Raw genomic sequence first — 23,073 nt, 5'->3', positions numbered from 1 at the left:
AACCTGCAGAGCTATAGCCCTGCCAGCTGCCAGCTCTGCAAAAGAGCTGTCTCTGAAGGGAGGCTGCTTTCCTGCTCTGTTGTAGACAATGTTTTAAACAATGTAACTAAAGCTACAGCTGTATAGGAAAGAAATTATTTCATATGTTGTTATATATTGGCTTCCAAAACATTATGATTCTGTAATGCTGTCAATTTCTTAGATGAAATGGGATGGAAATGAGAGAATGAGTATGTATCCTTTCCTCTTTTTTCCTGCTTCATGAGCTATGAAGGGAACTTAAGTGTGTGTGTGTGTGTGTGTGTGTGTGTGTGTGTGTGTGACAGAGAGAGAGGAAAGTGGGCAAATATATATAATGCAAAAATTAAAGATTGGTAAGGCTATCGATGGATAGTGCAGTAGTAGAATGTGGAGAAATAACACTCAATGAAAACAAAAGAACCCCGTTCCTTGCAGCACTTCTTGTTAGCGTATGTTCTTGTTTTGCTTTTGTCTGTTTGGCCTTGTGGGTGATGTCCTGTTCGCTGTTGTTCACCTGATGAATGATGGTGTATTGGAATTCCCATCTGTGTTAGACTTTCACCATGAGCTGGGCATAGGAGTTGAGGCAGATGTCAGAGGTCTGAACCCATGTGTCTTTGTTGTTGGCAAGCTCTGTACCGTGACTGCCACTCAGGCTTTCCCTTGGCTGTCAGAATCTGTCATAAGGGTTACAGGTTTTTGTAAAACATAAGCAAACATTCATGATTTTAAGATGTGCTATGAAAACTTTGTGTGATTTGGACATATATTACATTTGCATGTAACTACAGGAAACTAGAAAAAGGTTTATATGATCACACAATCTCAAGTGTTAGCTGTTTCAGTATTACTTGATTCTTTATTATTGTTAATAATACATAATCTCCTAACATTTTCAAGAAAAAAGGTGAGAAAAATTAGTTAATCCTTTATTGTTCTTAATAATACAGAATACAATAATATTAAATGAGGAGATTAAGTGATGGAATATTCAATGCCCTTTTCCTCCCCTCCCTGTATTAAAGTATAGGCATGGGAGGTGGAGTCTGAAAGCTTTTGTTTCATACTTAAAATACAAAATTCCAAGCATGTGTTAGAGTGAGCAAAAAAACACTTGGCCTGTGGTTATAGGTTACCTGATACAAGCATTGCTTTCATCTGTGTGTCCTTCAAGCCTCACTCTTGTGGAACTTTTAAGGTGCTATCTAGAGAGACTGACTAAGGAATCTGGTCTAGTCGCATAACCTCAGGAGATGTTAGTGAGTACACTTGGTTTTGTGTCTGTTGGCTTCTGGCTAGAGCAGTTTTGTTTTGGCACCTTGAAAATGACGTTACTTTGCTTGATAAATTAAGTGACAGCCTCCACACCAGGATGAACATCAGTTTGTTTAGGCCATCAAGGTTTCGGGGTCAGTGTAGGTGTGCTGCAGTGGTACCATTGTGGTCCTGGGAACAGTGCCTGTGATATGAAAGAAGGTCTACGCCCTGTAAGTGCCAGATTAACTGCCAGGGAACTAAAGATGAAAGGGAACAGTTTAATTTTGCTCACATCTGTTCATATGCAGTTATATGTGTATGTTTATAGCAGTAAAGTATTTAACAAGGAAATTGTGTATGTAGTCTAACATTGGTGATTTTTAAAAGGTTATTATTCATAGAATTGATAGTGTAATAATTAAGAGACAAGTGCTATCTTGGAAAAATTACATGCAATTAACTTTCTGGAATATTTTCATTGCTTCGCAAGCACCTTTACTTTATGATTTAAAGGGAAGATATATAAAGATAACATGAAGGAATAAAAGCACCTCAGAATTGCACAAAATAATCAGATCTTGTTCTTTGGATATTGTAACAATGCCATTCACTCTTAAAAAGGAGAGGAAAGTTAAGTCCTGTCCATTAGGAGAAATCTCGTAAGTACAAAATCTCAACATAATCTGCCAAAGTAAATCATGTATTTTTAAGAAAAAATAAATGATAAAGTCACATTAGCAGGCTGTTCCCATATGAGGACCTATAGAGTGAGACAGATTACTTCTGGCAAGAGGTTTGGTTAATAACAACTTGGAAAATTTTAAGCTGATAAGTTCATAATACAGAAAGCGTTTAGATAAAATCATCCCAGTGTATTCTGCATTGTGAATCTGTTATCAAAACACTTTTAACACCATGAAAAGAACTAGTTTATTAATATTCATAGTGCTTTTTGAAAGCACTTATAATAGTTGCATTCTGAAACTCAGTGTAGGAAGGGATATGTCTTTTTCTTCTAGATTTTACAATCATAAGAGAATAAATGGTCTTGTTTGCATTTTTGCAGATTTTTGTAACTGGCTACTCCAATTGTGACCTTTATTAACCCCTTCTGCTCTAAATAAATATTCTTAAAAGGTTTAAATGATAACTGGAAATTACATAGAGACTTTTATTTTTCTAATATTTATTCATTTTTTTTTTTTGGAAAGGCAGATATACAGAGAGGAGGAGAGACAGGAAGATCTTCATCCATTGATTCACTCCCCAAGCTGCTGCAACACTGGAACTGCGCCGATCCAAAGCCAGGAGCCAGGAGCTTCTTTGGGTCTCCCATGCGGGTGCAGGGTCCCAAGGTCTTGGGCCATCCTTGACTGCTTTCCCAGGCCACAAGCAGGGAGCTGAATGGGTAGTGGAGCCACCGGATTAAAACCAGTGCCCATATGGGATCCCGGGGCTTTCAAGGCGAGGACTTTAGCCGCTAGACCATGGTGCCGGACTGAAGACTTTTATTAATAACTGAACTTGCCATTTAAAAACTGTTCACTCTGTGCATTAGCAATTATCCACATGATGGGATTTTATCAGAAAAGTAATTTATTCTTTGGTTGCTGCAGCATTTGCGTTCTTGCTCATTGTTGGGTGCCTTGTGTTAGGTGGTGGGATGCAAGGACAGACACAGTTCCTCTTCTCTGGAGCTCACATTATGTTGGGGAGACCAGCAAGGTAAATTGGCAGTGTGTTTGAGGAAAGTTGATACAACCATACACCTTACAGTACGTGTTAGAAAGATTAAAAAGAACCAGTCCCTTAAGGCATTTGCTAAAGAGAATGTTCCAGTGCTTTGTGCATCTCCTCCTTTTTCCTTCTGCACTAGTCTCCTTTCCAGCCCAGGGAATGCAGGCTGCTTGAATATGTACTTTAACTGAGATTTTTAAAAATAATGTATTTCTGTAGTGATTATCTCCTTATTGGTGTTTTTTTTGGGGGCACTTAAGATGACATTTTTTGTAAGCAAACTCCAGATATATATTCTGGTCTTTGTTTTATTCTTCAAAATTCCCATACTGATTGTTTAAAAATAAAATTTGGTAGGCATAAAATGATAGAACAAGCCTCTATAACATTCTAAATGTGTTTTCCAATACTATGATTGTTGAATGTGACTGTAAAAACCAAATCTCGGTTGAATTCACACATACACAGTCACATCTGGACTCCCTCAGTTTTTCCCAGTCATTGTCTCCCTCTCCTTCTCCTCCCCCATTTCCTTCTTCTTCACCTATCTCCATCCCTCCCTTTTCTCTGTTGGCTCTCTTGCTCGCTCCCTCTAAGTTTTTTGTTTCCAGTAAGTAAACAAACATGCTATGAGAGGGCTTGTTATGGGCCGACTGACTGTAATGTGAACAAAATAGGTATTTCCATAATTAGAGCCTTAATAGTTTTGGTGTAGGGATGGCCAATTGATAAAGTCTATGAGAATAATGCAAAATCTGAAATACTCAGAAATTTGAATCACTTATACCCAACCTGCAGTTTACAAATTGTTTGTAGATGCACAATGTCTCTGAGTGCACTAGGGATGCTAATGGGTTAATGAGTGCTGTGAGGACAAAAATAGGGAAGGGAACTGTGTGTGTAGGAAGATAACTTTCAATTATGTGATGAGGCTGAAGGGTACCTTTTTTTTTTTTTTTTGAAGATTTTATTTTTATTAGAAAAGCAGATACACAGAGAGGAAAATCTTCTATCTGTTGATTCACTCCCCAAGTGGCCACGGTGGTCTGAGCTGAACTGATCCAAAGTTAGGAGCCTGGAGTTTCTTCCATGTCTCCCACGTGGGTTCAGGGTCCCAAGGCTTTGGGCTGTCCTCTTCTGCTTTCTAGGTCACAAGCAGGGAGCTGGGTAGGAAGTGGGGCCACCAGGATTAGAACCTGGGTCCTTATGGAATTCTGGCACTTGCAAGGTGAGAACTCTAGCTTTTAGGCTATCGTGCTGAGCCTGAATGGTAACCTTTAAAGACTTGGAGGAAATGAGGTCCAGAGCCCTGTTGATACTGGAGGAGATGGGAGTTCCAGGTAAAAGGAAGAGAAAGTGCAAATTGTGATTCCTTTGTTTGCAAAATAAGTAGGAAAACGTAGGTGCTGAATGGAGCGAGGAAAGGGAAGAGAGAGCTAAGTAATGGGCTGATGTTGGGTCTTTATATTTTGAGGCTTCATTATAAACACTGTATGATCAATAACTGATGAGTAGTTTTATCTGTGAAGTGAATTCTTAAAAGTGATGTCACTAGGTCATAGAGGAATTATAGTTTCTGGTGATAATTTTATCCCCAACTTATTGTTTCATGTAATATTATGGGATTAAAAAGAATTTAATAGCTGGGAAAGGACTGAGATACTGTCATATCCAGAAGTCATTGTGCCAGGAGCAGCTGCAACAATACTTGAGAACCTGTTAGAAATGCCTTGTGACCCAGCTGGGAAAGATAATGACTGTGGCCCCATCATCCTGTTTGAGTGCCTCTTCAAATCGGTTATAGAAGTACCGATTTGTGGTGCCTAGCTTGACTTCCCAGATCAGAGCCTGTGGGGAGCCGGAAGTCTGTACTGACGTTTGTTTTTACGTATGAGGAATTGTGATCAAAGAGATCAGAACTTGGCAAACATTATATATAAGTCCTAGTGACCTCTGTGATATTTCCAGCATAACTTCTAATTGTTCTTATTTCGTTGCTCTAAAAATGGTTGTGTTTTTAGAATTTCCAATACACAAAGTAGATCACTGATTTCATTTCTTATCTGTTTCATTTATGGTTCTCAAATTTTTAGGGATATAGCACATGATTGGACACAAGTTGGAGATTTTCATAATAATTCTTTAGATTCAGATGACCTTTGAACCAAACTATGCTATTGTTCCCTTTTATTTTGCAAATACAAAGGAGTAGTTTTGGTTGCTTCTTCAACTCCTTTCCATTCCTCTGGAATTTGACAGTCCCTCTTTGTATGTCCATGTCTTTGCCTCTTGCCTTATATCGTCATTTTCTGCTGCTGAATCCCTGCTTTGTTTTTGTGCAGTACATTCCAAATGGAAGAATTTTCTGCACTTTTGCCTTCTTATGGCATTTTATTTATTTGTGGTCTGTGCCTGGATTTTTAAAATTTCTTGTTTTCCTATCGGTTCTTCGCTAGCACATATAGTCCCGTAGGACAGGGATCATGTTTTATTCAGTGTCACTTTAGGAGTCTCACACCCTTCTATGTACATGTTTGTTAGTGGGTAAGTGTTGGTTGCATTTGTCCTTCCGCACAGTTGGATGTTGAAGAACATTCCAGGACTACACTTTGCATCAGTACTTGCTCCAGCTTACTGATGCTGTTGACTTCTTTAAGTAGTATTGGGTAATGGGCATGAGTGGATGAGTCAGCGCAAACCCCTCAAGTAAAGCTTCCATCTGAAAAATTAGCCAATCCACCACTACTGCAATATACTTATTACATAATATATGCCAGACATATCATGCATTGGAAAGAAAAGTCTTTAAAAAATGTACTCCTATTGTAATTTTGAAATTAGTTCTTTCCACATAACTTTGATTTTATCCTTTTTGGGCTAGTTGTGTGGGAAAATGGGGGAGTGGAACACTTCAATCAAATTTGTGAGCAGAAGCAAATGGTAAAAATTAAATTGGATAGATAATTCACCCACTTAGGGACTTGTATTGCCTTAACACTGGCGTATTGGAAATTTTTAGTACTCTCTTTAGAGCATCAGGTTCGTCCTTACTGCAATGTAAACTTTATTGCTGTATTGAACCAGACATAAGCAAACAGTCCCTAGAATCAGTGGATGTTTCACACCTACCTCAGGACTCAGCTTTCCATCTTGTTTGTGAGCCACTTTTTTATAACAGCCCTTTAGATATATCTTCATTTATTTGTCTTTACCCAGTTTTTAGTGCTTGTGACCTGTGAAACATTGAGATAGTAGAAAAATGTAGTTTGTTATTTATCCTTGGTGGTTTACAGTTGGCATATTTGATTTTATCCAAATGAAGTTCAAAGCATTCTGCATCATAACTTTCAAAAATTTAGAATGTAGCTTGCCTAATTTTTAGATTTCTCAACAAGTTATTGTTAGATTATTTGTCCACAATCAATTCGAAGTTTGTTCTGTCCAAAATTAAGTGTCTGGTTTGCTAGATGATCAGTAAAGTAGGACTGAACTTTACTTTTTAAAAAAGACATGGGTCTGGTGCTGTAGCCTAGTGGCTAAAGTCCTTGCCTTGTATGCATCAGGATCCCATATGGGAGCAGGTTCTAATCCTGTCAGCCCTGCTACTCATTGTGGCCTGGGAAAGCAGTAGAGGACGGCCCAAAGCTTTGGGACCCTGCACCTGCATGAAACACCTGGAAGAGGCTCCAGGCTCCTGGCTTCAGATCAGCTCAACTTCGGCCATTGTGGCCACTTAGGATGTGAATCAGTGGATGGGAGATCTTCGTCTTTGTCTCTTATTCTCTTGGTATATCTGACTTTTCAATAAAAATAAAATAAATCGAATTCCCCTCTTTTTTCTTCTAGTGAGCATTTGTCCTGTGCTTTCACATTTTTTCTTCATGGGGAAAGTAATGTATGCACCAGTGTGGAGATTGCCCAACACCAGCCCATCTATTTGATCAATGAGGAACACATACACATGGCTCAGTCTTCACCCGCACCATTTCAAGGTAAGTCTGTGACGACTTCCTGCCCTCCGCCTCGCCACGTCCGCCAAGTGGGTTATGGTTGCCAGCAATGCTTTGCAGGAGGAATTTCTCAAGTGGACAGTTTAAAGCTTAGGCCAGTTTTTAAAGGCGACCAACTTACAGTTAAGTAGTGTTAAGTAGTGTTAGATTGCTACATTTTTTCCTGCAGTTTGTCATGTAGAAGACAGATGATTATGTTATATGTGAAATTATGGAAGAATGAAATTTAGAGATTTTCTTTCAGAACAATACAATAAATATTACAAGAGTATAATCTGGTGAGAAATTCCAAATCTCATGAAGGTTTTTATTGTTCTGTCTAACACAGTTTCAGAAATATAATAATGCTTTATAGATTGCTATTTACTGTAGTATTTGAAATTTTACACTATGCACAGTAACTGGGAATTCTAAGAGATTTTGTCTCTGGATTTCAGAATTTTCTGTGAATAACAGTTTTTAGATGTTATAATAATATTAGGTTGGATAAGTCTTTTTTGCTTCTTTTTTCATGCCATTACTGAAATTGAGAAAATCACGATTTTTTTTAAAGTATCATTTATTCTGCCTTACCCAGCCGTTAATAAGGAGCTAAATTGGAAGTGGAGTAGCACCCGTATGGTGCTGATATCACAAACAGCTGCTTTAGGGCCCGGCATGGTAGCCTAGCAGTTGAAGGCCTTACCTTGCCTGCTCTGGGATCCCATCTGGGTGCTGGTTCATGTCCTGGAGACCATGCTTCCCATCCAGCTCCCTGCGCCAGCATGAGAGACCTGCAAAAAGCTCCAGACTTCTGCCTGTGGATCAGCTCAGCTCCGGCTGTTGTGGCCAGTTGGGAGTGAATCAGTGGACGGAAGATCTCCCTGTCTCTTTGTGTGTCTGACTTTCCAATAAGACAAATAAATAAAACAATCTTTTAAAAAAATAGCTGCTGTACCCTTTATACCTCAATACTGTTTACCAAAATGCTGGTATTATAACAGACAACTTAAATATTTTAATTTCTATAATAGTCTCTTAAAAGTGTTTAGCCTCCATTTTATTCGTGATTGAATTTTGGTTTCTGTATTTTAATTTAACTTTAAAAAAAGCATCTGATTCTTGCCTTAAAGATAATTAAGCCTCTTTTTTTTCTCCTTTATTCAAAGCAGCATAATTATCAATTGACCACATAAGAGTTGTATAGTTTACTGATTTTTGTGGTGGTTTCTTTTTTTCTTTTTCTTTTTTTTTTTTTTTTTTTGTTTTTTGTTTTTTGGACTAAGGCTTGAGATCACATATAAGACTTTTTTGGGACACTGTCTTCCTTCTTTCTCATGATTGGTGTTTAAGGCAGGTGCTAGCCTACAGATAATTATGCTGAACATAGTTATCCAAATTTATGCGGGGATTTCCTATTTTTTTCCAAAAAGCATTTTATTTTGATTTTGTCAGTTTTTTGTTTATTATGGTGTATTTATTTTTATTTGAAAGGCAGATTTACAGAGAGAGGGAGATCTTTGATGCATTGCTTTATCCTCCCCTCCCCCAAACAGTACAACAGCCAGTATTGGGCAAGTGTGAAAGTAGGAGGCAGAAGCTCCTCTGTATGTCCCCTAAGAACTTGGGCCATCTTCTGCCACTTTCCCCGGGCATAAGCAGGGTGCTGGATGGGAAGAGGAGCAGCCAGGACATGAACTGACGTCTACGCAGGGTGCCAGCACTACTCTCTGGGGCTTAGTTTGCTATGCCATCATGCTGGCCTCAGGTTTGCTGTTGTTGTTTGTTTGTTTTGTTTTCAAGTTTATTTTTAAGTTTATTTGAAAGGCAGAGAGAGACTTAAAATTGAAGAGATTTGCATGTTTTGATTTACTCTAATTGTCTACAATAGCCAGGGAACGGGTCATGCGAAAACTTGGAGTCCAAAACTCAGTCTGTCTCTCCACATGTTTGATGGGCTGCTGTTACTTGGGATATCACTGTCTTCCTCTCAGGGTGTGCATTAGCTGGGAGCTGGGTCAGGAACAGAAGAAGTACAGTAAGGAAAGAGGGCATCCTAACACCCAGCCAATACCACTCAGCTTCTTGAAGACATTAACATCGCCTGAAATGGGCTCCTTGTTTAATTATTGTACTGACTTTGAGAAGTGAAGACCAATGGGACCTTCTTTGCCCCAGAGAAGTATTATATATAAGTTTGAAATATTCACCCTAAGGTTGACAGGTGACTACGTTTCTATATCCTACTTAGTAAACATGACAGTAAGGTCAAATACTGAGAGGAGCTAGAACGACTTTTGAATGAAACAAATTTTACATGAGGGTTGTTTTGTCAATAGTAAGAAAGCATTGTACTGTTCAGGAATAAGTGAACATTATGCTTCCGGGTTCCACATGGAGATTTTCCTGCTTGGAGGAGTTTTACTTTGCGCGTTGATTACCACAGATCCTTAGTAAGTTGCTGGATCCATTGGAAGGGTGTGAAGTTCTAGGCTGGTTTCAGGGTAGACCTGTTGAATATCTTCCATCTGTTTTGGAAGATTTGGCGTTTCCACTGTAGAAGCAGTTATTCTGAAAATAACGTCTGATGTGCAGGCAGTCCATGTATTGTATTTTGTAAATAGCTGTCTTATAACATAATACTGTCTTTACTTGGTTACATTCAGAAACAGATATGAGTTAGAGAAGAAATAAGTGATTTTTAAATTAAGAAACTTTAGAAAATTACACATGAAAGAGTTAGGCGATAAGAACAGCACACTTTGCTGTGCTGTGTTATGCTTTAACTTACAGTGACCACACAGATAGTGTTGCAGCTGTGTAAGAAGTGTTCCTTTAATCCAATGTGTGGCACGTATCTCTCCTTCCTCCCACAGTACTGGTAAGTCCTTATGGCTTAAATGGCACGCTGACAGGCCACGCGTACAAGATGTCCGACCCCGCCACCCGCAAGCTCATTGAGGAATGGCAGTACTTTTACCCGATGGTGCTGAAAAAGAAGGAGGAATTGAAAGAGGAAGAATTGGGATATGATGATGATTTCCCTGTGGCAGTTGAAGTAATTGTTGGTAAGAAAAAATATTTTGCCTGAAGAATTTTCTTCTGTCTTTTTAAATCTTCCCTTAATTTAAAAAGATAATCATTCCAATTCATCAGAACAATCTCCATAATTTCCTCATATTTAAAAAAATTCTCATGACACATTGGTATATGCCAAGTAGTTTTCTTGCCTAAAGCACCAATGGTCCCTATATTCCAAATGCTATTATCATCGTGTTGGAACACATGTTTAAAGAGGTATTAACTTAGGGAAGAATGAAATGTAGCACTTTTGAATACTCCCTGAGCATCTTAATTTCCTGGGGACTTGATCCTGACCACTGGGATACCCGAGTTGTCAGTCTTACGTGAACTCTGTCTCAGACTTGGCTCTGGTCCTCCTCCTTACAGGTGGTGTTCGGATGGTCTACCCTTCAGCTTTTGTTTTGATCTCTCAGAATGACATCCCAGTTCCTCAGAGTGTTGGAAGTTCTGGAGGCCACGTTGCAGTTGGGCAACAGGGCGTTGGTAGCGTGAAGGATCCAAGTAACTGTGGCCTGCCTCTGACCCCTCCCACCTCTCCAGAGCAGGCTGTCATAGGTGAGTGTGACCGGTTCTGGAACATGGTATTGTCATCCTGTCATGGAAGAGCTGAAAAAACATGAGATTTTTTTTCAGTGAACACAATGAGGGTGGTAGAGTCAACTGAGAATTTTTTTAAATGGAGAAGGAAGACTTTTCAGCAATTTTTATGCCTCAAGTGTTTTAATTGTGCTCTTCTTAGTCTTGATTGTAATCAAAAGGTTTAGCTATTTCTCTTTAGCAGTGCACACATATTTGTTCCGGTATATATATAGGTATGCATGTTTACATACACAAAAGTAGGAACCAAAATGGTTTAAACGGTTTGTTGGTTGGTTTGCCTGTTTTAAAAATTAGAGAACACTAAATCTGAAACTGGCTGAAGCCTTTTCTAAATGACCATTGTTAGCTAACAGCAAGTCTACTAATTTTTTCCTTGTTATAATAGCAAACCAGAGTATCACCCAAAAGCTCTCAACAACTCTTGAGTCTATCAGTAATCCACCCCTAGTATTAATAAATATTAATTTTGATATTTTAAACCATTTTCCAGAGTGGAAAAATTTTAAAAATTGCTTGACTTTGGAAAATATGTCCCTTCTTTACTGTGTATTTCCAGTGTTAACTTTGCTTTTGTAGTTGACCTCTTTTTAATTGGAAATCTGCTCACCAAGGAAAGAATACTCACCATACTTGAGCTGAATTGAGATTATTTATAGACATTTAATCGGGGTCATGTTGGCAGGAAACCTCGAGTAAAGACATCTTGGCTGCCGGAGTGTTAACACAGGCTATTAAGCATGACACACTCAAGGATGGTAATTTCGTAGCTATTAAGCATGGCACACTCATGGATGACAATTTTGTGAGGATTAGATAAGATAATATTTCAAAGTTTCCACCACAATTCTTGGCATGTACTGGACATTTAGTAAGTATTTTTTTGTAGTTAGGATACTGGGAAAAAGTGTAGGCTTTGTCATCAAATGCGCCAAGTTTTAAAATCTGGTTGAATCTTTTACAAGGTGAATGACTTATGTACTTCTCACACTTTTTCTAACCTCAGTTTCCTTTCATGTTAATAGTTTGCAGGCTTATTATGTGTATTAAAAGTACTTTGTGAAGAGTAAAGTGATGCACAAATGGTAGTTTAAACATTGTAAAGCAGTACTCAAAACTCCCAAGTTCAGCACACATTATCTGGAAGCAATTACTCAGCCATTGTGTGGGAGACAGAAATGGACAGTGTTTCTGTTTTTAAAAGATGTAGTTGATGAAGAGGTGGAGAAAAGGTACAGCACACTGAGGTTTCTGATCATCCCCTGTGATAGGATTTGTCATTAACCTATTTTTCCACTTTATTGTGGGGAAAATGGCAGTTTTGTAATTATAATAGTACAAAGACTGTAATTATCAGTATTTTGAAAATTTTTAATATTGTGTGAAGATTTAGATTTTTTTTCCTAAATGGAGATTTACTTATTTGAAAAGTAGAGTTATGGGGTATGGGGGAGGCTGTGCAAGGGAGAAGGGAAACAGAGAGCTTCGTTTATCTGTCCACGGGTTTACTCCCATATGGCTCCCGCCAGCATGGACTGGCCCAGGCGGACCCTAGGAAGCTGTAACTCCATCTGTGAGTGACAGGGGTCCCAGCACTTACATCATCTTCCACCACTTTCCTATGTGCATTAGCATTGAAGGTGGAGCAGCAGTGGCTTGGACTGACACCTAGAGGATGCTGGTGTTGCAGACTGAGGCTTAATTGCTGCACCACAGTACCAACCCAAGATTTGGATGTTTAACAATTGCATTATATTGTCATTAACTTGTTAACCAGTTTTTATCTATTTTGTATGACCCACACTGAAATACAAAATACGTATTGTTTAAAGTTGAAAGCCTTGTATAGATGTAGCCTCTGATTAGTTCAGAATTCTGATTCTTTCTTTAAAAAGACATTTATTTTTATTTGAAAAGAAGAGTTTCACAGAGAAGTTTTTCATTCGCTAGTTCATTTCCAAAATGGCCGCAACAGCTAGCGTTGAGCTCTGAAACTGGGAGCCAAGAGCTTTCTTTGGGTTTCCCACCAGAGCCACCCTCTGCTGCTATCCCAGGAAATCAACAGAGAGCTGGATTGAAAGTGGAACAGCTAGGACAGGAACTGGCACCCACATGGGATTTCAGTACTAGCACATGGAGGGTTAACTGAGGCTCCTATGCCATTGTACTAACCACTTTGTGGCAGGATTCCATGGGGATTTTGTAGATCTTGAAATTCTTTCCCACTTAATTCAGTGAATAGTGTCGTTGCTATGACTTGTAGAAGTAAATACTCTGGTGGTACCTCATTCCTCTCAGATAAACCAGTAAAGCTAAGTAAAAGATGATAGTATCTTTGTAGAAAAAGATCTGATTTGCCAAAATTTTCACATTGTAGTGTGTTGAATTAGAATTGGATTCTTTGCACTACATCAGAGAGAATCTTGGTTAGTTTTGTCATTCTGCAGTTGAGTAGCATTGAATATTACCATATTTTTGAAGATACAAGTTCAAATGCATTATTTTGCCTGCTACGACTGTCAGATGTCTACTAGATTGGGAGGAAACTTGGGAGGACCAAATGGTTTTGGTGAAATCATTAATAGGTTCATTCCTTGCCTCTTCTCGTTTATTATGTGGTAATAATGGGAATGGCAACATTTAATGTGTTTTTAAGTGCTTGGGATTCCAGTCTTGTTTAGCTCCAAGTTCGATACCACATTTTAGTTTAGTTATTTAGTTTAATTTAGTGCTAATGGAAAATTTTAGCCTAACTTTAATCATAATAATCTGTATCCCTCCCCTTTTGGTAATAAATTACTCTTTTATACTGTTGTGAGTGTATAGTATTTCTAGTAATTTTGTTGAGTGTTTTGAGGGGAATATTTTGTTACATTCTGCTTATTTCTTCACTTCCCTAGTTTTATACTAGGCAGTGTAATAATATTTTTTGGAGGGGTGGCATTTTAATTCCTTAGAAAGCCATTTGGGTTTTCTCTCCCTCTCTTTCTCTCTCATTCTTTGTTTTTTGTTGATTATTTTTATTGGAAATGCAAGTGGAGGAGAGAGAAAGATCTTTCAGCCACTGTTTCACTCCCAGATGGCCACAACAGCCAGAGTTGAGCTGATATGGAATCAGGGTCTCCCATGCAGGTGCAAGGTTGCAAGACTTTGGGCCGTCTTCCACTGCTTTCTGAGGCAAGAAGCAGAGAGCTAGATGAGAAGTGGAATAGCCAGGACACAAACTGGCAACCATATGGGATGCTAGTACTTACAGGTGGAGGATTAGTCTGTTGAGCCATCACGCCAGTACTGTTTAGTTTTGTTTAAGTCTAAATGTCCCCAACCATTTATCTCGGGTAGTGATTTTGCATTGCATTACTGACAAGAATATTTAATTTGTACTATAAGGTTGCTTTGTTCTCAGTTTAGAATATTTTCCTCTGAGGGCATTAATTGACTATTTAAATAAAAATGTTTTATATCATAGTTTTGTTGAGAATAACACCCACAAATCATTCATTGACTCAAAGATGAAAAATCAGTCAGAATATAGTGTTGAAAACTGTAGAATTTGTCTTGTTTAGGGTGGAAATAGTAAAATATTCACAATGTCGGGAATCATGGGGGATGTATAGAAAGAAACAGCTGGAGAAATTAAATAGATTTATTAGAAACCAGTGACCTTTTAATCCTTTGGTATAAACTGTCAAGACAACCTTTTATGTATTTTAATGCTAAGCTTTCCTAAATAGTGGGAAGTGTAAGGACAGAGTTTCACATGCATTTTGACCTTGTTGAATCGTACGGTTAAGTTCTGTCTCCTACTCAGGGCACTGTGTGTACTGTTGTGACATAGCCATCGAGCTAAAGAAGCATTAAGTTCCCTCTGCTGTTTATTCTGCCTGGAAATTTATTGCCTTGGGATTTAAAAAGTTTAAATGCATATTTGCATCCTTAATATTGAGATTGTGAGCCCTTCCTTGTATGTCCCATTCCGTATGTGAGAATCAAGGGTGTCTGTGTATGTATGTATGTGTATTTGGGACTATTATTTGGATTAAATGCATTAGGGAGAATAGATAATGTGCCAGGGGTGGTAAGGAGTGGGGAAGCCTTTTGTAGTTTTATTGCTGGTGAAAGGGACCAAACCACATGAATATGTGTTTCCTCAACTGAAATAGATGTTTATGTCAAAGTCTCTATACTAGAATTGTTTCTGTTTCAGAAATGTCCAATCTTCCAAATTGTTGTTGCTTCCCAGGTGAGAGTGGAGGTACTCAGAGTGCTGCTAGTCACCTAGGTTCCCAAGATGGAGGGATGATAACTTTGCACAGTCCAAAGAGATCGGGGAAGATTCCTCAAAAACTCCACAATCATATGGTCCATCGAGTCTGGAAGGAATGCATCCTCACCAGAAGACAGTCCAAGTATGTTTTCTGAGCTATGTCTATATTGTGGTTTAGTAACCAGTCTGCTACCTGAAAGGGTTAGTCATATTGTAATGTTATTTTCTTTTGGATAGCTATTCATGAGTGCTTCCCAATTATAAAAGGGGGAAACTTTATTCACTGACCTTAGTTTTTATTAGCTGCTGTGTTCCTGTTTATAAATTTTGGAGAACCATATTTGTTCTACGCAACTCAAGGCTTTTGGCTGGGAGCTGGACTCGAAGCGGGTGCAGCCAGTGCTCTAATTGGCACCCATATGGGATGCTGGGGTGCACTGGAGGGTTAGCTTGCTGTGCTACCGTGCCAACCCCCACAACACCACTGTTTTACTTCCTTAACTTCCCTTTCCTTTTCTCCTGTCTTCCTTAATGTATTTGTTGGAATACAGTGCAAATTGATTCTAAGGAAAAAAAAACTGCTAGTGATTACTTCAATTTTCAAAATTGTAATGATAAACAATAGTCAATAAATGCTTATCTGCTTGTCAGGATTATATAAACATAACCATGGTTTCATATTTATTTTAATATGAATTCCTGTTTTCTTAATGGCAAGTAGACAAATGAGTCCTGATTGTCTGGAACAGAACCAGTGTGAACATTCTTGTCAATAATTGCTAATAGCCCACCCTTAGAAATTAATTAAATGTTCCTTAAGTGACTGCTATTCAAAGTTTTTATATAGAGATTTAAACCTGTCGTTTGGACATAGCTCTTAGCAAATTAATACTAAATGTTTAGTGTCCAATGAATTTGGTTCTAGAATAAATCACTGATGCTGTAGCATATATAAAATCTGAAGTAACTGTAGAAAGAAAGATGTCTCATTGTAGAATTAAAAGGTATTACTCAAAAAAGTGTTCTTTGCTGTAGAGCAATTGACATGGATATTTTACTTCTATATGCCATGCCTCATTTCCAAATCAACATTTTCTTTTTCTTACCTTGGATTTACCATCTTTGCTTATATTATCATCAGTAGCTTTACCCCTCTGCCATGTCTAACACCCCATTGCCTCTTAAGATCATCCTCTTAGGAGCAGGGAGAGGGGACCCTCAAGTAGGCAGGGGAGGTAGAAAACAAGGGAATGCCCTGTAGAGCCACCACCATTGAACTGCTTAGAGGCACCAGCTACACCTCCAATCAATAAGCTAATACAAATGTTGCCTTGTATTCTTACTCTCATGATGTAGTAATAGAGACCGTCTTTTGGTTACTAGTTATTAGTGATTGTCTTTGTCTTTTGGTTCACATTATAAGCAGTAGGGTGCTGCCATCGATATAGTATTTACATCGTTCCACATTTTAATAAAAATATCCTTTTTTTTTTTTAATTGAGAAGGCAGAGAAACTGAGAGATACAGATTTTCTATTGCTGGTGGACTCCCCAAATTTTGCAATCGTTATGGCTGGGTTGGGTGGAATCGGGAGCTGGGAACGGAGTCTGCCGGAGTCTGCCGAACTACTTGAGTGATAGCTTTTGCCTCCCAGAGTGTACATTCACAGGAAGCTGGAACTAAGAGCAGAGCTGGGACTCACCCAAGTGCTCTGGTTTGGAATGTGGGCATTCCAAGCAGACTGTTAACTGTCATGTAGAACTTTTGTCCTTGGGTGACCATTGTGTTAAGGCAGTACTTGGCAGTCACAGGCATTTTGTAATTGCTGTGTTTGTTATCCAGGTATATCAAATTTAAATAGAAATATTTTGAATCCTGTGTCTAATGTTTGGAACAAATAGGTTTTTTTCCCTCCATTTGGTTACTCTAAACTGTGTGTCAGCAGGATACCATTAATACGTAAAATGTATTCAGCTTTGGAGTCTGTTGTTTGATATTTATATATAAGTTGTGTTTGTAACGTTTTTAGGAGGAGCCAAATGTCAACTCCAACTCTTGAAGAAGAGCCGGCTAACAATCCTGCCACTTGGGATTTTGTGGATCCCACCCAAAGAGTTAGCTGTTCCTGTTCCAGGTAGGTGGCATTGAGAAAGGCAGAACGGTAGTTGGCTAGAGTGATGACACCTTTTGTTGACTCTTCACCTAGCCTTACAGACCACTTATTCCTTGACTTTGTTTTAAATCCTTTTCCTCCTCCATAGAAAAAAAAAGGATCAGTCTTATACAGATGATAGAATTTTATCTTAAGAATTTATTAGACAGATGGCCCTGTTTTCAAACCACTCCTGCAGATTTGTTCCAGTTAGCTGCCTCGGAACTAAAGGCATCAGTTTGACAAGACAATCAATCCCTAGCCCAAGAATATGTGGCATTATATATTTCCTCTTAATTTTAATGTAGAGATGCACAGTAAAAGCAAATTGGCTTGAGTTAATCAAATTTGGATTAAATGGATTGTTTTGTTTTCTGATGATGAGTACAGGTGTTTGGTACCTGCTGCTCAAACCTGAATTGTTGTAGTTATGGTATTCCATTTGCTCATTCATTTAGATGTCCAGACAGAACTTCAAATGGCTTGTTTTTAAAGATTGATTTATTATTTTTACTGAAAAAGCAGATTAGATTATATGGAGAGACATATTTAATATATAATATTTATAATAAGTTTAGTTGTGAAAAGTATGTTCAGAATATGGCCCTCGTCTGTATATAGTGTGTATCAAATTCTTAGTGTATGATTTGAATGGTCATCAAGGTAGAGAGCTGGCCTCTTAGATTACCTGCAAACTTAGTTGTATGTGTGCACTTACAGAACAATTCTGATACCATCTTTCTGTTCTCACCCACACCCTAATTGATTCTGTTTTATCAAGCTCTGGCTTTGGTAGACAGCTTCTTGTTGAGAGGTGTTATAAATATCCTAATAAAACACATGATTGATTTTCAGTGAGGATGCTTTTTGTGTTCTCATTAAGGGTTCTCAGTATGTGAGCATTTCTGGTATATATCATCTTTGATATATGTGGCAGCTGAATATCTGTTTTTGTCCGTAGACCATTGTGAATTGTGTGACAAAAAGCATCTTCCTACGAATTCTGAGTTACAGTTAGTGCACAGCTAAGCTGTGGTTCACTCATAGCAAGTATATAGAACTGTGAATTGTAATGTCTTAGCTTGATTTTTCTACTCTTTTCCTTATCTAAAAGTTTTGACTTTTAGATATAGACATAAAGTTTGGTAATAGGAGAGAGTTCTAACGTTTAGGGTAACTACTCTCAGTGTAAAAATGCTAAAATTGTTAAGGAGGCAGGCAAAAAATTTATCTGTACTTTTTGATGGCTCCAGATTATATACATATATTTATTTTACTCTTTAAATATGTGTAATTAGTATATGTCATAAAGATCCTTTTAATAATTTGTCACATTTTGATGAACTTCTTTGAATTATTTTTGGAAATTAAATGTAAATAAATGATTTCCTCTTACTCTCTGAAAATATTGTCCTATTTTCTCATGAAATTTTTGTATCTTCAAGACTTTTTACAGTTTGTTTCTTTGTGTTTATTTGAAGAGGGAGACAGAGATGAAAGTTTTTCTGTCTAACCCTCAGATGTTCATTACAGCAGAGGCTGGGTTAAGACAAAGCCAGGAGCTAGGGCCTCGATTCAGATCTCCCTTGTTGGTACTAGGTAACCAAGTACTCAAATCACGTGCTGAATCCAAGGGTGTTTTTATAGCCACATAGCCTGTCGGAGAGTTTTGATGTCCCAAGTGGTGACTTCAGCTGCTATTGTAAATGCTAACCTCTCAAGTCCTTCTTCCTCTTTTTCTTCTTCTTCTTTAATAGCTTCTTTTTATTTTCTAAGTTACAGTTAACAACATACAACTTTTTTTGGATGATTTTTACATTGGTAATTAGGGTGCAAAGGGTTGAGGGCTACAGGAAAGTGGGTGAAACCATTATTTCTACCATCTCTCTCTCTCTCTCTCTCTCTCTCTCTCTCTCTCTATCTCTATCTCTATCTCTATCTCTCTTCCTTCCTGTATCTGGGGAAAGGGGGCAGATAAGGGGAGAAGTTGCATCCATCCTCCAAACCTCCTCTGCACCCTGGGATAAGAGACAGCCACCCGACGCCATCCCAGGGTTACTGATGTGGGACATGCTCCAAAGGTCATGCTCAAAAGGTTTTGATAGTTTAACAGTTCTAAATTACTGCCAATCTCTTCTTCTTCTTACTCTTTTTGAGATTTATTTCTTTATTTGAAAGAAAGCTGAGGTAGAGCAGGCCAAATCCAAGTTGCAGAAGTCAACATCTGCTTCCCCAATACATTAGTAAGAAGCTGACTCAGAAGTTACTGTGAGACAACAACCAGGCAACCTGTGTGCTAGTTTAAACTACTGGCACCTTCATGTCTTTTTTTTCCTTTTTCTTTTCCTTTTTTTTTTTCCCTTTTCTTTTCCTTTTTTTCTTTCCTTTCCTTTTCTTTTCCTTTTTTCTTTCCTTTTCTTTTCCTTTTTTTCTTTCCTTTTCTTTTCCTTTTTTTCTTTCCTTTTCTTTTCCTTTTTTTCTTTCCTTTTCTTTTCCTTTTTTCCTTTCCTTCCCTTCCCTTCCCTTCCCTTCCCTTCCCTTCCCTTCCCTTTCCTTATTTGAATACTAGGAGATCATTCCATTGACTTTCCAATTTTTATTTCTAGATTTGGTTTCTTGTATTTGCTTTAGTCCTGTATTAGGGAGCTATAAGAAATAGCCTTGATATTGATATATCTGTTTCGCTACAAATCAAGTACATTATTGCAGTCTTACATTTCACCATTTTCTCACTTAGAAACCATCATATGCTTATCTTTGCTCATTCTTTAGATCTAACCGATCACTGTATTTTACAGTGACTTTCTCTGAAGAACCTATTCTAGCCTAGTCCAGCCTTCCCTCATTCTTTTACCATCATGTGTTTTTGCAGTGCTTGTCCCTGCTTTGGTTTCTTCCTGCTGTCTGCTCCCATCAGGTTCCATTCTTGCTCAGAGATCAGCCACAGTGGTCTGCTACCTATTGGCACATTCCTGTTCTAACCATTTGTCTGTGTAGTTGCATCATTAAATATCAATTAAAAATATCTAACTTTGTGAACAGATTATCCATTTTGCAAAAAGTGTTTATATTGAAGAGGCTACAGCAAAATATCTATCAAAGAATTAATGTGACTAAATAGCCTCCTAGAAAATCCAAGTTGGAAAGTATTGTGTAAAAGGTTTCTAGAGCTTGAGGTTTAAATAAACACCCTTGGAAGATATAGTTGATATGTTTTTCAAGGAAACATTCATGTGCTTTGGTGGTACTATGCCCTGGGGTTCAACACACACCTTTGGTCATATTATCTAGAACTTCGTGCTTACACAACCTTCTATGTCATGAAGTTTTATTATTTCACAGTAGCAAGAGTGTTATCAGATGATCTGCAGCAGGGTCACCAGACCCGTTAGGGAGTGGTTCACTCTTCACACTGTTCAGTGGCCTCATAGAATAGGGCAGCCATCCTGGTGTCCCACTAAACACCCCATTATGCCCCACAAATTCCTTTTACTGCCCACTAGGGCATCATTCAATGCAATGAAGTAGTAATTTAATGCCACCCTAGTGGCCTTGGAGAGTTACTGCTTCACTGCAGAAGAGCTTCCATTTTTATCTAGGAATGATTTATATATTGGGAGGCACTGACTAGCCTGCTGTATAACTTGGTGGCACAGATTAAACCTTGGCATCATCTGGTGGGCTCTTACTGAGCCATTTCTCACACCTGTTCTTGCCAAGAAGCATGTTAATGTCTGAGAAGACTTGGTGTTCTTGTTCAATGGGCTCAGGTGTGTGTGCACGTGCATGCGTGTGTGTGTGAATGTTAGCTCATAGCCCGTTTATTTTTCTCTGAGTTTTAATGTGCATCTGTAAGATCCAAAGCTGTCGGCCCGGCAGCGTGGCCTAGCAGCTAAAGTCCTTGCCTTGAACACGCCAGGATCCCATATGGGCACCGGTTCTAATTCCAGCAGCTCCGCTTCCCATCCAGCTCCCTGCTTGTGACCTGGGAAAGCAATCGAGGATGGCCCGATGCTTTGGGATCCTGCACCCGTGTGGGAGACCTGGAGGAAGTTCCTGGCTCCTGGCTTTGGATCGGCACAGCTTTGGCCATTACGGTCACTTGGGGAGTGAATCATCGGACGGAAGATCTTCCTCTCTGTCTCTCCTCCTCTCTGTATATCTGACTTTGTAATAAAAATAAATAAATCTTTAAAAAAAAAAAAGATCCAAAGCTGTCATCTGTCCTTGGATACAGTGGCATATCAAGTTTCTAGTACATTTATCCTGCTAAATGTTCTTATGATTGACCCTTACCATTGTAGTTCACACTCCAGGGGGAGAGTTATGCACATATTTATTTATTTATTTCTAGTTTTCAAGACTACAAGCCATTAGAAACATTCTGTATTTGATTGTTGTAAAATAGAAGTTGGAAATTTTCTGCTTTTTTCCTGAAAGGTGATCTCATGATTCTACTGTCTTGATCTGAAGATGCATTATGAATGCCTTAGCTGAAGCCCTCCCCAAATTGAATGATGTTAATTTCTTTTCCAATTAGTAATGTTATAGCAGTTAGGAATGGATTCATTTCTGTTTCTTGCTAGGTCTATTTCTTACCTGTTGAAATGTATGTGATTGACTCTTTTTTCCCGCAGAGTGGATTGCAGCTTTCTGTCATTTATATATGTGTATATATATTTAAAATCCAGAGCTCTTTAGTTGTAAAACGTATCTTAGAGATCATTTTTTTGTTATGCTATAGTGGTATATAGTGATATTTATTTGTTTTTTGACTTGGTTTTAACTGTAATTTTAGGCATAAACTTTTAAAACGTGCAACAGGACCCAATCGAACTCCCACGATATCTCAACCAGGGTTCAATGCAGGACCATCATCATCTTCATCTTTACCACCTCCTGCTTCTTCAAAGCACAAAACAATGGAAAGACAGGAAAAAGGAGACAAATTACAAAAGAGACCATTGATCCCATTTCACCACAGGCCCTCTGTGGCTGAAGAGTTATGCATGGAGCAGGATACAGCAGGACAGAAGCTAGGGTTGGCAGGAGTAGACTCCTCCCTAGAGGTGTCCAGCAGTAGAAAGTATGATAAGCAAATGGCCGTGCCTTCCAGAAATACAAGCAAGCAAATGAATCTGAATCCTATGGATTCACCTCATTCCCCTATTTCCCCGTTGCCACCAACACTTAGCCCTCAGCCAAGAGGTCAGGAAACGGAGAGTTTGGACCCACCGTCTGTTCCTGTGAACTCAGCCCTCTATGGAAGTGGTCTGGAACTGCAGCAGCTGTCCACTCTGGATGACAGAACTGTCCTCGTAGGCCAAAGACTGCCTCTGATGACAGAGGTCAGCGAGACAGCCTTGTATTGTGGGGTCAGGTCCTCGAACCCGGAGTCATCAGAGAAGTGGTGGCATAGTTTTCGTCTCCCTTCCAGTGATGATGTTGAGTTTAGGCCTCCAGAGCTCCAGGGTGAGAGATGTGATGCCAAAATGGAGGTGAACTCAGAGAGTACTGCATTGCAAAGGTAAGGTGACTACCCCAGCACCCACCTGTCCTCCCTGCGAACGAGGCCTCCTCCTGATCGTGCCTGCCATACTGTCAGACTCAAAATGAAAGCAGGGTTTCTTCCTCATTCCAGTTTACACATATAGAAATCAAATGCCTTCTCTGTTTGTTATGAGGTTTAGCACACATGGCATCATTTAAACACTCTGACATATAAAGTCCCATTGTGACATTTGGATGTTTACTATGTATTAGTGTGTTTTAGACCTTCTATTAGTCAAAGAGCATAGCTTTAAGAAACCTCACAGTTTGCTCCATGAGGAAGGTAGTTTGCCTGCATTCAGGCAGTTTGTTGTGATGTTTGTACAATTTATGTTTGTTTATATTTACTAATGTTTATGTTTATTAATACTTATACTGCTTTTGAGCCATTTGTTACCTATATCTAATTTATTGAGTCC

At 38.7% G+C, this 23,073-nt stretch overlaps 1 protein-coding gene across 2 annotated transcripts in view; it reads left to right on the top strand.

The window, feature by feature from the left end:
- Window positions 1-23,073, top strand: part of MED13L (mediator complex subunit 13L) — a 238,747-nt gene that overhangs the window by 171,657 nt on the left and 44,017 nt on the right. For both annotated transcript variants that reach the window (XM_058656914.1, XM_058656913.1), the window contains exons 5-10: window positions 6,862-7,007; window positions 9,881-10,072; window positions 10,455-10,643; window positions 14,929-15,094; window positions 16,982-17,086; window positions 21,903-22,631. In XM_058656914.1, the coding sequence (XP_058512897.1) occupies window positions 6,862-7,007; window positions 9,881-10,072; window positions 10,455-10,643; window positions 14,929-15,094; window positions 16,982-17,086; window positions 21,903-22,631 (1,527 nt within the window). The remainder of the gene's footprint in view (window positions 1-6,861; window positions 7,008-9,880; window positions 10,073-10,454; window positions 10,644-14,928; window positions 15,095-16,981; window positions 17,087-21,902; window positions 22,632-23,073) is intronic.

The sequence above is a fragment of the Ochotona princeps genome, chromosome 29 (genome assembly GCF_030435755.1).
Source record: "Ochotona princeps isolate mOchPri1 chromosome 29, mOchPri1.hap1, whole genome shotgun sequence".
NCBI lineage: Eukaryota > Metazoa > Chordata > Mammalia > Lagomorpha > Ochotonidae > Ochotona > Ochotona princeps.
Note: the sequence above shows the minus strand (reverse complement) of the source record. Positions and strands in the feature narration are given on the sequence as shown.